Raw genomic sequence first — 15,200 nt, 5'->3', positions numbered from 1 at the left:
TATTTTTCAGATTCCAGAATTTAAGAGGAAAAAAAAAAGTAAAATTCCCGGGTTATATTCCTTCATCAGATTAGAGAGGAAGACGGGAGATAACCAAGTTCCCAGCCATGTCAGGGAGGATATCTTTAGGAAATAAATGTTGTAATGTAAGAGGCCCCTCACTACCATCTTTCTCTTTTCACCAGCATGATAGCCCTTTGGCTAGTAAAACTGAAATAAAGATGAAGTCATTATTTTAAAAAATACAGTTGGTTAATGAATTCAAACAGCTGATTCATGACAAGTTCAGTTGAACTATTGCCCAGTGCATAAACAAAATAGGTGGCTATTTTGCAGAAATTTCCATTTTTCAGCTAGAACGATAGGTATCATATAGAGACGCAAAACCAGAGCAGAATGAACTGATGATCACCTTTTTTGGCAATTTGACAGGTTTCACTCATTCCACTTAAATTCGCTTAAAGAATGTCAATATTTTCTGTATCTCAAATTATGCTTCTTCTGCCTACAACTTACTTTCTCAGATTACACAGAATATTTCCTTAGTCTTTTATGTTATTAAATATAGTCTTCTCATCTGTCTTTCCATTTTATAGCTTTGTCTCTGTTTTACATTTTCAGAGTTTAGAAACACAACATAGAAAAGCCACAGAGCTTACCATTTCCACCAAGGATAAATACAAGAACATGCCCGCAGTAACTGTTAAGATCCAGTTTTGAACACACGGATCAGCTGATACTGAGAGACCAACGTAGAGTCCTACAAAGGCGGTGAGAGCACTTACAAAATTCACAAGGATGGCAATCTTAATAGGAAGGCCAGAGCTTAAGAGCACAGCAAAGTCTCCTGAAATTTAAGGGAAAATGAAAACATAATCATTGTGTAATTGATGATACCTTTCCTGGAGTAATGTGCTATTAGGTTGCTTCAGACTCCCGCAACTGGGACCAATTTTGCAAGGAAAGTTGACCGACCGGTCGCTAAAACATTTCTTGTATCTCTCTAGGATTCTCAGGGTACCATGAGGAAGTTAATCTCAAGAGCTGTCTTCCTTTTCCTAGTCCTGAAGCTAACATATGCCAGGAGGACCGACATATTCTTTAGTTCCTGGCACCCTGTGACCCAGATAAATGCAGAATAAAGCACTTGATGTTGCAGAGTTTTTAAACCTTTTTGCCTGGAAACTTGCCAGACAAAATCTCCTTACGTTGGCTTTTATTATTTACTTCTGCGAGAACTCCTGTGCACAGAGAACTACTTAATAGATTTTAAAATCATTGCCAAAACTGACCTTATTCTCTCCACACCTTTCCTCCTAAGAAGAACGACCTTTTGATCTGAGAGTCTCTTTTTGGGAGATAGAGAAGGGCTAAAATTCAGTCCAGAGATGGCCTGGCGAGGCAGTTACTTAGTTCTGTGGGATAGACGGTCCTAGGACAGGTCTTAAAACACATTTGCTGGCCTGTCACAGACTGTCACACTCCTCTGTGGTTTTATTATAATAGCTAAAGGCAAGGCCACAGTATGTAGCACCCGGACCAGGTACATTGTAATGGATTTAGGAAGATCCTTGGCTGAACCGCTCTAAGAAGGATGGGTGATGAGTTGTTGATGATTTTAGGCAGTAGACACTGAACACCGGGGTTAGGGTGGCCCAAACGGAAAGTGTAGATCTGGCAGTGGGGGACCATGAGAGTGCCCAGAGCCTCCTCTTTAGGACACGAGCGTGCCTGGAGGCAGCCCCCCGCTCTTTCTGGGTCTCTTTCGGAAATGTCTATTTTGCCTTCTCTTGTTTCCTGGGAGGCAGAATTTGAGTTACAAGGGCTATTAAGATTATCCAGAAAAAGAGCCTTACGCGCATCTGCTAGCAGACGCCTGTCATTTCAATTTTATGCTTGGCCTTAGACATTTTATATAAATCAAGTTGATGAAACCATGGTTTGGGTTTAATTTAAATGTTATTTTATCTCATTGGCCTGTTTGCTGACATAATGGGGAAAGTTCCCCGCTTAATGTTTTTCCCACATATAAGAAGCAGATTTTAAAGTCTTTGCCGAAGTTCTTTAAAATGAGGTTTCTCTAAATGACTTTCTCAGATTTGGAACTCTCCAGAATCCAAAACAAGTGACTTCTGGCCCTGGGGAAACATCCTAAAGAGTGAATTTTATCCCAAGGTACAGAAGCTTCCCCCGACCAGTTTTCTTCTTGCCATTTAAATAGATTATGAATGGAAAGTGTTCATCTTTCAATTGTGTGTTGGAAAAAGACGCCTACAGACCATAGCTAGAAATACCCTCTAGCTTTCTCAACAAGTGGGAGACAGCCATGCTACCGTCTGACTTACCCATTTCGTGTGGAATTTCGTGACACAAGATGGCAAGTGTGGTGGTCGCTCCTGACTCAGATGAAGATGAGAAGGCCGCTCCTATCACCAGGCCATCCGCGAAATTATGCAGGCTGTCCCCAACCAGTATCATTATTGCTAACAGGCTAACGGTTTTGCCTAAAGAACCAAATAAAGTGAGAAGCGTGAACAGGACCCTAGACACGTCACGGAACCCTTCACACACCACCAGCTCCCCCATTTTCTCTCGACATTCATCGCGTCAAATTAAGCAACCCTGTGTTGGTTCAGCTTTTCAAATAAGTCAGGACTGGAGACGCAGATATGGTAATTGACACATTCGGCTGCAGGAGCATTGTTTTCCTAATGGATCTGACTCGGAACGAGATAAATTATGCATGACATTCACTATTCTGTCACTTTGTTCAGCTATCCCAAAAGAAAAATTAAAATAATGTTGTTATAACCTTCCAAAATACCACCAGTGACCTCTGCACTTGCATTTTTTGTGAAGCACTTTAAAATAATTTAAGACCCTCCCCGTAGGATGTCGTTAAAATAGAGGCTGTTTTCCAACACTCTCTCCTCTGGGTCAGACTGTCCTTGGTGTTAGATGGTTGGCTTACACTTCTGCCCATTTCTGCTCATTGAGTTTCCCTTTCTGTTTGGCACTCATGGCCTTCCCCAAGTATCTTGTTCACACCCCAGGTGTGACCAACACAAAACCACGGACAACTCTGCTGGCCCCCAAATCAGCTTTGGAAAAATTAGTCAGTGTCCTTTTCTTTCCAAAAAATAACCTTCAGGACTAGAGCTGCCAGACATCAAACAAAATAAAGAGAAGCTCTTTTTATGGGATTCTATTACATAATATACATTATCTGATTAGTCCAGAGTTACAGAAATAATTACTATCATATTTTCAATCATAATTGGGCCCAGAGTTTTAACGGACAGAATTTCTGCTTTTGAAAACCTAAAACTATATCTTGGCATAACCTCCTCATGGAATTGGACAACTAATACATTCAAAAAGTACTCCTAGGATTACACTTATTTTCACAGTAAACCACCTAGCGATGCCATTTGATAAGAATAGCTATTCAAATCCATTTCTATTGTGTAAAACTTCATTAATTACTGTTTAATTAATGCACTGTTTGACCAGTGTAGGTAGTAGCTGTTGTTGCTGTTAGAAGTGAATCCAGGGGCACCTGGGTGGCTCAGTGGGTTAAGCCTTTGCCTTCATCTCAGGTCATGATCCCAGGGTCCTGGGATCAAGCCCCGCATTGGGCTTTCTGCTCAGCGGGGGGTCCTGCTCCCCCACCCCCTCTCTGCCTGTGTCTCTGCCTACTTGTGATCTCTCCCTAATAAATATATAAATCTTTAAAAAAAAAAAAGAACTGAACCCAGTATTCTAATAATTATACACTTAGTAAAACTAGAAAGAGGATACCTCCTGGTTTCTATTATGTGGTCAAAGACTATGGGGCACTGGGCTATAATATGGTTTTCCACTTTGTCTGGACAATACAGTGCAACTCATTTCACATCCCACACCATAAACTTGTACCCTCAGTTGAGTAAATGGCAGATAGAGCCCAGGCTATCAGCCAGGAGACAGATGTAGTGACCACTCTGAAAACATGTCCCAGGCATTTCACTTCTGAAATTCATGTTTATTTAGACCTATCCCTATAGGATAACTTACATCCTTCTTGTGGTTTACTAATACATTTTATTCTTTATCAAAAATGAGAAAATTTCAGGTAATGGTCACATAAACACAGAATAAATATCAAATGATCAAATTCAGGGAGTTCTTATTGGCATGGCCCAGAAACTCTCGGAATCTAATAATCCTACCGGGTCACTTTGCCATTCCTGCCAATTTTTAGAAATAAAGCTCTTCTTTGTGGAAATAAAACAATTTAAAATAATACGTTTGGCAACATTGCAGCATGCAAATACATTGTGATTTCCATGTACTTTAGGGTAGTTTTGATACAAGTAGCATATCTTCAAATGGAAAATTTTTACTCAATTTATACTCTGCTAAGAAACAGTATGGCTATTTTTGTTTTCTATTATTTTATTACCTCTAATTATGGGTTTCTAAATGTCAGATCACAGACATGTAACAAGCCCCAGGCAAATACATATTTGTAATAGAAACCCCATAAGCACATTGTATCGTGTTTAAGGTAATTTACACACAATTCAGTGGAAGATAAGGCCAGCATCCTTTGGTAATCTAATGTATTTATTACAGAATTATCAATAATATTTTATCTTTGTGTATGTACCTGGCAGTCATATTCATGTCCACATTTCTAACTTATCTGAGGTTTCACATGGTGAAACGGGGGCTAGACCTTGTATCATGTTACTTTTCGTTTATTTAAATCAGACTGTGGGTAGGATGTTCACATCCTGTCTTTTGAAACACAAGCCGAGTTCCACCAATGAGGTAATGTGAAACAAGTAATCAAATATTTGAAGCTAATTCAATAGGTCCCTGGCAAAAGGGCAGTTGAGTAATCAAATTTGGATTTGTTCACTGTGCATTCTGTATGCCAAGCTTGGTATCTGAGGTGGAAAGATAGGAGGCTTCCAAAATCCTTGAATAGGACCATTGCTAGTCCCTGATCTAGTATCTGCCAAAGCACTCCTACTGTCATGGGGTATATCCTTCTCCCCTCTTCCCTTCTTTCAAAAACGGTAGTGAAGAGATGCCCATTGCAGACCAACTAGGTGCCAGGCATTCTAGACTCTCTTCTGGAACTAAAGATTTAGAAGGAAAAATACTACTAGCCATGTCCTGAAAGTGGAATTAGACAGACTACATAATCACATATTTTGAATCAAATAAATAAATTACCGAGGTTAATAAATGTAACACATTTAAAATAGTGACCATTACAATCATGTTTGATCCTTTAGCATCTATATCCCCAACCACATTGCAAACTAGGGATAAAGACCATTGTTTTTCTCTCCAGTGCATGCATTGGTGCCCCAACACAGCACAACTTCAAACATTTCTTGAATGAATGAAAGAATGTAAGAAGACATAGATTCATGAATGAATGAATGAATGACCATCATGAAATTGTTGGTCTATTAGCATTTGTAAGTTTCAGTACTGGAGCTTACTAGCTATGAAACCCTGGGCAGTAACTTACCCTCTCAAACAGCTTGTTTCTACACTTATTTTACTGGGATAATAATTGTTCTTACTTTAGTCAGTCATAGGCGTATTAAATAAGATAATCCTTGATGTGTGGAGCACTATGTCTGGCATATAATGTTAGCTATTTCTATTATGAGGTAACTAATCTATTATAGTAGAATGGGAATAACTAATCATGACAATTTAACATTAAAACACTGAGAAGTTTGTGTCACAAAAGGGTCCTATCCGTAAGAACCACTAGGCAGATTTGGAAACAACAGATGAAAACTGAAAGAGACCAAAAGAATTCAGAAAATTACAGAAACATAAGCCAAAAGGAATAAAGTGGTCTACAAAATTGGTACGTTAAATCCAGAAATAGGGGAAAGCACAGAAAGAAAAAGGGTTGGTTGAGATTTGTATGAACAAGTGAGTTGTAGAATAAGATCCAAATGATGAGTTATCTCTGATTTGACCTCCACCGTTTCAGGGTCAACATCACACATGAGACAGACATTTGTACCAAATTTCAGTAGACTGTGACAGAAGTCTCCAGGCTTCATAGAGAAAGAAGTAAAAGGCTCAATTATCATGCAAACATGAATTTTTTTAAATTGATATTTAGTTGACACATATTACATTAGTTTCAGATGCAGAACATAGTGATTCTGCAAATCTATACTATACGCTGTGCTTGGGATTTTTTTTTTTTTTTTTTTTTTTTGCTCGGGGTTTTAAAGGAGACCTACATATGGATTTACAGCAATTGTCATTCCCAGAGGATCAGTTTTAAATGGTTTAGGAAAACATCATTTTTAAAGAATGGAGTACAACTGATGTCAATGCTCAGTGCATGTGAAAGACTGATAGGATTGAGTATTAAACATTTTCTCATAAAAACTGTAATAGTGAAATGCAAACCCAGGAAGAAATCTACAGGATTTCCTCACATTATTTTTAAACAGACATAACCCTGTTCTGTGGTACTTTCTATATTTAAAGTTTAACTGTTGAAAATTGGTACTCACATTTTCTGTTGGAGGCCGTCAGACTGCCTACAGGAATTTCAGCTGCCTGTGAATCTTCTGGGCCTTTCTATTTTAAATTTAAAAAAATAAATAAATAACTGATGAAAGATTAGCATTGCTTATCATTTTGGTGTAAAACTGAAACACCTGGAGAGTTATGATGATTTTTAAACATTTGAATATTCTGGGATATATCAGAACTTTGAAATTTCATAGGCAAGCGTAGATGGTAAAGACAAAGGGCTAGAAGCAAACTTTTTGTCCTGTGTACCTTTAGACGAAAATAGCTTTCTTACCTACATCAGACCCTTCCACACAGAGCGAGAGGCTACCAACACAGCCTGTAATTCAGGCTTTTAAATTATGTAAGCCTTTATGAAATCCAAAAGCTGTAGAAAAAAGAAAATGATTCTTGATTCTTGACCTAGTTTGACACTTCTGTATGGTGGACTGTGGGTCTAGGATTCATTTGCTGATCTTAAAGCACATTGTGTATTGTGGATAGGGAACAAAACTATGCAATGCCTCCCGTTATTACTGAAAACATAATACTCTGTTCCGGGGGTTTTGCCCAAGAGTAGAGAATCTTGCTGATGAAGAAAGTATAACAGACTTAGAAAAGTTAAAGATTTTAACGCTTTTTAAAAATTCTTTCATTGGACAGAGAACTAAGATTTGGAAACTGACTTCTGTGAGTTAAGATTACGTGACATTATTTCAGAGATTGACTCATGGATCAATTTCGGCAAAGTCATTTCCCTTCCCAGGGCCTTGAATTTCTCATTCTATGATGTGAAAGAATATTTTTCGTAATATTTTTCATACTATTTTTCTTTTTTTTTTTTTTAAGATTTTATTTATTTATTTGACAGACAGAGATCACAAGTAGGCAGAGAAGCAGGCAGAGAGAGAGAGGAGAGAGCAGGCTCCCCAAGGAGCAGAGAGCCTGATGTGGGGCTCGAATCCAGGACCCTGGGATCATGACCTGAGCCAAAGGCAGAGGCTTTAACCCACTGAGCCACCCAGGCGCCCCCGTACTATTTTTCTTAAGCTCATGTTACACCCCCTTTGCGTTTACGAAAAACCTACACTAGGACCTGTTTTCACAAACTGACAGAAATCAGAAGGGGATTTTTTGCTTTTACAGAGAAAAGTTAAAAGCACCAATGGCATTCGGCATCCGTTTTGTGGCAAGGCGAAAGAGGCAGTACGCACCCCAGCCTTGAGCGGCGCCACCAAGCGCTTTTCCTGGGAACTGCACTCAGTCTCTCAGCATCAAGCTACCAGACCTTTGACCTGTATCTGTGAGCGAGTTAAGTGATTTAACTCGATTTATTGTGCACACCTGTTAGCAAAATGAGTCCTAAGGTCTCAAAAGGTCCCAAGTGAGGTTATTATTTTTTGTGTCTGGAAATGCTCACACATTCTTCCATGTAAATTAATGATAATTGCTTCTTTATACCATTTTGACTTACAAAAGTTTTCATAGGAATGTTCTTTTTTTTTTTTTTGGATAGTGAGGGAAACCTGCATCTGCCTATTGACCACGTCCTTTCAAAGGCACCTGGCTGGTTTAATTAGAAGAGTGTGCGACTCTCCATCTTGGGGTTGTGAATTCATGCCCCATGTTGAGTGTAGAGATTACTTAAATAAACTTCCAAAAAAACTTTGAGACAAATTTAATGTGATGCATAAGCATCTTTTTGAAAAATGTGAAACAGAGAACGTAAACTTGTATGTCACATATTAGAACAGTAGCAGCTACTCAAAAGATGCAGTAATGGCCTATTTTTGGATAAGTGGCTGAGAAGTAAGGTAGGACCCAAAGGACATAGGGTAAGAGTGAACAAGAAAACAATATGATTTTTTTTTTACATTGTATCAAAAGCCAGATTAAAATTAAAAAGTTCTATAGTTCTACTTAAAGACAGGAGCTCAAATATTTATTCTAGAATTTTTCCCCCCAAAAGCCATATACTGTATAAAGGAATTTAGAGGCAAGCATCCAGGACTCCTTGATTGGTGAGAATTATGAGCTCCCCTCCTTCCTGAAAAACTGGGAAATTGAACCAAACAATCCTAAAAGCTCAGACTATTTTTATTCACTTAAGGGCGATCCTGCAGCTAAAATAACAAAAGGAATATCTTCTTAGTGAGCTAGCTTATTTATAGAGTTTAAAACTCACTAAGTTAGCATCAGAGATTTGCTCAAATGCATCTTGGAATTCTGAAACCCTTCACTGAAACAGAAGGAATAAAGTCAGCCTGAAAGTGATTTTAAAACTAATCTCAGCCTGAAATTACCTTCTGCCAAGCCACCTGTGACATATCTACACAATAAACATAATAAGGCTTTTAAAAATTGCTTGTTTAAGGGGATGGTTTCGTTCATCTTTGAGTTAGCTCTAGATTCGTAATCTCCCGGCAGACTTTCCTTTGCTGTAGCAATGTCTCAGGTTCGGCACCCTTATCTCTAGGTTAGGAATCTATCCTTGAACTATAAACACTTCCCCCAAGGCCATGGTCAGAGGAGGCAAGTTTTCTACTATTTGTAACTTTCATATTTTTTCCTGTCCCTTTTCTTGTTACTTTAAGAATGAGAGTGGGAACATTGTTTTAAACCCAATTGGAGGTTGTATTTTGAAGTTTCTCCTGGAATATTTATCCTGGAAAACTCAATGTAACAGAAACCACTTACTATAAAACATCTTAGGGGACAGAATTTGTTCTTCACTGCAATATAAAATGATCACCCCCACTCTTAGATGCTCTAATTCCTTGTTCAACATTTATTTGGCCCCGTCTAGTCATGGATAAGGATGACTCAGGATGGAAAAACCTTAAGGTCAACTTGTTTATGAAAACTTGTAAACAAAATGATTGTGATACATACTATATCCATCTGATCGTATGTGTTTCAGAGTGGTGTAGATAGCAAGGATTTGAATTTGTGGAAAGGCTTTTTCCTCTTTAAAACAGCTTTTAGGTGCTTAGCAAAGTTTTCCAAGCTACATATCATGGTTAAGAAAGGCAAAGCAGGAGTGAATTTGATTATCTATCCTACTGATTTTTGGCTGTTCATCAAAGAATAAAGGAAAGAAGGTAACTCAGATCAGTAACCTACCAACTGGATAGTTGAAGCAGATTTGCCTCTGCCTGACTGGTCACTTAATTCAGAGTTGAGCGAAAGATGGTGGGAATGTCCCACATGCCCATTAACCAACGACATGCCCTGCTGGATGAGGATGGTTTAAAATTAGTGCTGAAGCCAGAAGAACACAGGTGCCGCCTCTGTCAGTTTCATGGTTCTATGTAATACTGCGCTTATTGGCCAAAGTGGTGGGTGGCGTGCGCATGCGCGCGTGCAGAACAGGCACCTGGGTGGCTCCACGGGTTAAAGCCTCTGCCTTGGACTCAGGTCATGATTTCAGGGTCCTGGGATCAAGCCCCCCATCGGGCTCTCTGCTCTGCAGGGAGCCTGCTTCCTCCACTCTCTCTGCCTGCCTCTCTGCCTACTTGTGATCTCTGTCTGTCAAATAAATAAATAAAATCTTAAAAAAAAAAATCACTAAGAGAATTTCATCCTGAAAAATACTTGCTAAAATGTCTCATCTTGGAGAAGCACAGGACTGCTCTGAAACATCATTCATATTCCAAATGCCTTAAGAATGAAACTTTAAATGTCTAGTTATGATATTAAAATTGAGTGGTGGTAATTTTTATATTGCCTTTTGAATTTACCCCAAAATCATATTTACTACAAAATTAAATTTTGCATTCTTTCTGATGGGGATACCAAATGATGATAACTGAAACTATATTACACTGTAACTATGAAATTAATTCTTCAGAAATGTATTCATCCACTAAAGCACTGTATCTTCTGAAACATTTGCATTCATCTTTATTTTACTCAATATAGTGAATCTTGAAATTCTGTTCTTTTTTTTTTAAAGATTTTATTTATTTATTTGACAGACAAAGATCACAAGTAGGCAGAGGGGCAGCGGGGTCGGGGGGGAGCAGGCTCCCCACCTTCAGAGAGCCCGATGCGGGGCTCCATCCCAGGACCCTGGGATCATGACCTGAGTCGAAGGCAGAGGCTTTAACTCACTGAGCCACCCAGGTGCCTTGAAATTCTGTTCTTAAAACTGATTTTAAGTTCCCTGGCAGGTCTAAGGACAATCTGAATAACTTCTAGACATTTTTGGATGGCCAGAGTTTATTGCACTCATTTCTATCCTGGTTAAATTTCTAATTATTACACACAGGTTAATATGTTGACTTTGTCATTTAATTTTCCCAGGCTGGCAATACTAATCTGTGGTGGACAAAGAGGATCTATTATTGTCTTTTGTGCTTATTGAGATGAGGACCCCTTCTGTGGAGGTTAAGTTGTTGAACATACAAGGGTCAGGACTGTGATCAAAGCTAGAATTCCTAATTTCTGAATTACTAAAGCATCTTCGCTTGGGCTCCAGGACAAAGAAAAACCCTGCTTCATTAAAAAAAAAAACAAACATCATTTCAACAGTATTTTATTTACTGTGATAAGTTTCAAATAAAAAAGCTGAAAGAACCGTAATGTGATCGCTCAGAAACACTCGCGAGATCTTTAACATCAGACTGTAAGCATGTTACTATCTATCATCCCTCTGTTCACCCATAAAACCATCTTATTTTTTGATGCACAGAATCTGAATCTCAGATAAATTTAGGGATAATCATAAACAAGTGTTCGATATTTTAAAAGACTGAAGAGACATTATAAATTATGTGAAGGAGAAGGCCAGAAAATAAGTGGAAAACCACATGGGACAATAGAGGCCCAGGACCTTGTAAAGAGAATTTGCTTTATTTTAGTCTCCTAGAGCTGTTTGCACACATTTACCTTTTTAACCATCGCACCAGTTAATATATTGGCTGATGGGATAATGTGTAAGAGCAAAACGAATCCATTAAAAAACCATACTGCATTTTGTGTTTCATCACAGATGCAGAAACTGATCAAATACAGGCACAATGGATGCAATTATTCAGCTGGAAAAAAAAAAAAAAGGAAGCTCTGCCACAAATCCCATTTCTGAGCTCCTTGTTATAATTTTAAATGCTTTTAGGATAGAAAATGATGGGTAATTTTGTGAATTTTCTAAGTTTTTTCTGCATGTTTATTTGTTTTGGGTTAGGAAAGACATCCAAATGCTGATTAGAAGCTAGGCCTCTGGGTCCCTTCATTCCCAGACATGAAATAGTCTCCTGGTTCTGAACTAGCTACAAAGGTCAAATAGCGGGTTTTAACAAGTACCTCAACAGGCCAGAAGTGGATGTTTAAAAATATTAATAACCATACTTACAGGAAAGCTGCCAGTCAGAATAATCTGCATATTCTGGAAATGAGAGCCCCGACCCTTACCTAGAGAACCTTATGAAGATGTCAATTACATTTCAATAAGGTCTTTTGAAATAAAAGATGAGTATTATGAAGCTCTAAAGCAAAAGATAAATAAAATTTAAAATATACCTCGGTATTTGGTGATATCAGAAGAATGAAACATTTTTCTATCAAGAAAAATCCATAAATGCCTCCAATTAATCCTAACAGTTTCCAAAGATGCCCTTTGCTTTCATGGAAATGTCCAAGCTCTGAGCCTTCCTGCTTATGTAAACCAAGAACCTTTATTAAAAAAAAGGGGGTGGGGGGAGACACAAAGAAATAACTTTTGATGACTTAAATATTACTTAATAGGTCTAGTATTAAATATATTCACCTTTCCTTCTGGGGAACCCCATGAAACTTCTGGAATCATTCAAAGCCCAGTCTGTTCTTAACTGTATGCGTACTTCCACTCTTCAATTTGCTCAGGGTCAAACAACATGTGTACAAGAGAAAAGAAAGGAGAACCAAATTTCCATATATTCTCAGTCCCCCGCCCAGAGTTCAATCCTTATCTATTTGTCCAGCAAGTCTTTATAACAGATCAATGTATTTTATATCCCAAAGAAAGAGAAAGATATTTTTCATCCAAGGTTTATTCCCCCATGCCCACTGCAATTAAAGAAAATCTAAGAAATATTCAGATAAATGAGAAATCTGCCTGAGTGGCTTCTTCCACAAAGTGTACACTATATACCCAGCAATACTGTCAGCTTTCTGGGAAACAAAAGGATACAAGAAACACATTGGGAATTTTCTTCTAGTTGACTCATCCCATTGGTTGACCTCATGATTTCTTGTGAGTTGGTAAATCAGTATGTATCATATTCCCTCCCAAGGAGAAGGCAGTTTGGGAAACAGCTCAGTGTTTTCTACATTTAGGATGTTACTGACCACCAAAGTAAGAAAAGGAAAAAGAAATTCCATGCACACATACTGTACATATATGTGTTCATACATACTTGTGCATGTGTAGGTGTGTATGCACATATGCATATGAGTACATGTGTAAGCATGCATATGTATCTGAGTATATACACTGAGTTTATGAACGTAACTAGAAACCAGTATATGTTATTCAACCTTTCCCTCTAGTAAAGATATTAAAGGATACCCATCTCATATTGATGATGATGTTATTTCCTAAAATAATGGACATGGCAAGGTTACAAAACAAAACAGAAGAAAACCCCACAAGCTCAGAATCAAATATAGACCTTTAAGTTGAATGCATTTTGCTAGCTGAGAAGAGGAAATCATAACAGGAGTGTGTTTTTCTTGTTTCTGTGCGGCCACTGATTTTTCTAGCTTCCCAAACACTTGTACTGCGTCTTCTCCTTCCCTTCCTCAGTAACCTTTATCCATGGGTCTTCTCTCAAATAAAACAGTTGCCTTCCAATCTTCAGGAGACCCAGCTGATCTTTTAAACTCTTCTCTGGAACATGTCTTTGCAGTACGAGCTGACACACTGCCCCCCAATCTGCCTAAGTCCACGTCTGCTGTCAGGAGCCCCATGCCCCCTTTGGGGGAGGAACAGGAAGCTTTTGCTGTTTTTGCAGAATCCTGGGCAGTTAAGTAGCTCTGCAACGACTAAAGGGACCTAGGAAAAGGCCTCGGCCACTGCCTCCAGCCAATAAGCCCTGAAATATTTCCAGAAAATTAGATTACAAGGGAAATTAAAACAAATAATGGTTTGTTTCATTTTCCAAGGCTCACTTTGTGATTTTTCAGAACATCTAATCATTTTTGAGCCTTTGAGCAATAAGAGTGACCCTGTAGGAAATTGCCAGAGGCCTGTGGAAATTTTTAACATCTCTGGCTTTGCAAGAGGGGGGCTCATTTGCCCATCATTATCCATCCCAAGAGATTTCAGAGGCAAGAAATAACCTCATCTTGAGCCCCTTCTGCCTTAACTCTTGCATCTCGGGTCTTTGCCCTGTCATTTCTGAACAAATAAAGAGCCTCAGAAGAATTCAGCAAAGAGCCAGCTTCCTGGTACTTATATTTTGCTTAAGGAAAATATAAACATTATTAGGCAAAAAAGAAATTCATTTTGATGGTTCAAATGAAGACAGCTTATTGATGGTGCAAGACAAATGCAGGCAGCAAGGGGAGGAACAAGGGATAATGAAATGTCCCGAAGGAAGCAACCCCGGGAAACCATTCCCACTCTTAGATCAGAAAGGGCGAAGGTTGGAATTCATGTTTCTGCAGCTCAGGGGGAGGTGGAGGGGGGGAGGCGTCCCACGGGAGCTGGAGTATGGTAGGTAATCTGCTGCTTCTAGAGCAAGTGCAGAGCCAGGAGGCATGGGGAAGAAATACCCCTGCCACTCTCTCCTCCTGCCCTGGCTTTTCTGGGGCGCCTCCCATTGGCTGAACCCAAACAACAGTTCACTCTGCAAGGAAGCAGAAGAGGCACAATCTTCTGGGGCAGGAAAAGAACAGCAGAGAAGGCAGAGAAAGGATCTGATGTGTCAGGGACAACTGGAGAAAAGTCAGCACAAACATCTTACAGCCCATTCATTTTTATTTAACAGATAATTAGTAGATACTTCCTGAATGTCTCTTTTTTTTTTTTAAAGATTTTTATTTATTTATTTGATAGACAGAGAGAGATCACAAGTAGGCAGAGAAGCAGGCAGAGAGAGAGGAGGGAAGCAGGCTCCCCACTGAGCAGAGAGCCCGATGTGGGGCTCGATCCCAGGACCCTGAGATCATGACCTGAGCTGAAGGCAGAGGCTTAAACCGCTGAGCCACCCAGGCGCCCCTCCTGAATGTCTCTTAAGACGAATCTGCCTCCAATGGCTTTTTTTGGTTTATTTCAAAAATAAAAGTAACAAGTGGTGGGCCTAAGGATTGGTTCTCTCTTCTCCCCTATAAGTGCTTTGGGGAAATGATACTTACTCCCGAGGAAGACACTGGCCAAGTCCCTGTGAAATTTTGCATCGACACCGCCAGTGACTCAATGGAAATGGAAATTAGCAAGGCTCCATGGAAAATGGAAAAGAGTTACCTGAGGGATAAGATGGAGCAGAGCATCCCCAGAAAGTGTCCCGACAGCCAGACCCACAAACAGCTGTAAAATCAGCCTGTAGTTCTCCTCACAGCTGTGGAACAGAATCAGCGTCGTCCCGAGCATGGAACCCAGCGTGAGCAAGGCCACGGCCGCTGTGCTGTAGCCATATTCTAAACCAAACGGAGAGTGCAAAGGGGTCAGT

General features: G+C 39.3%; 1 protein-coding gene across 2 annotated transcripts in view; it reads right to left on the bottom strand.

Moving 5' to 3' along the window:
- SLC39A12 (solute carrier family 39 member 12) overlaps positions 1–15,200 on the bottom strand; it is an 83,253-nt gene that overhangs the window by 28,170 nt on the left and 39,883 nt on the right. The window contains exons 8-13 of one of the 2 annotated variants that reach the window (XM_044228291.1): positions 14,996–15,168; positions 12,070–12,222; positions 9,673–9,783; positions 6,549–6,615; positions 2,346–2,504; positions 660–847 (exon numbers count right to left, since the gene is read on the bottom strand). In XM_044228291.1, coding sequence (XP_044084226.1) covers positions 660–847; positions 2,346–2,504; positions 6,549–6,615; positions 9,673–9,783; positions 12,070–12,222; positions 14,996–15,168 — 851 coding nt within the window. The remainder of the gene's footprint in view (positions 1–659; positions 848–2,345; positions 2,505–6,548; positions 6,616–9,672; positions 9,784–12,069; positions 12,223–14,995; positions 15,169–15,200) is intronic. The other variant, XM_044228293.1, reaches the window with a different exon arrangement.

This window comes from Neovison vison, chromosome 12 (genome assembly GCF_020171115.1).
Source record: "Neovison vison isolate M4711 chromosome 12, ASM_NN_V1, whole genome shotgun sequence".
In the NCBI taxonomy this organism is placed as follows: Eukaryota; Metazoa; Chordata; class Mammalia; order Carnivora; family Mustelidae; genus Neogale; species Neogale vison.
Note: the sequence above shows the minus strand (reverse complement) of the source record. Positions and strands in the feature narration are given on the sequence as shown.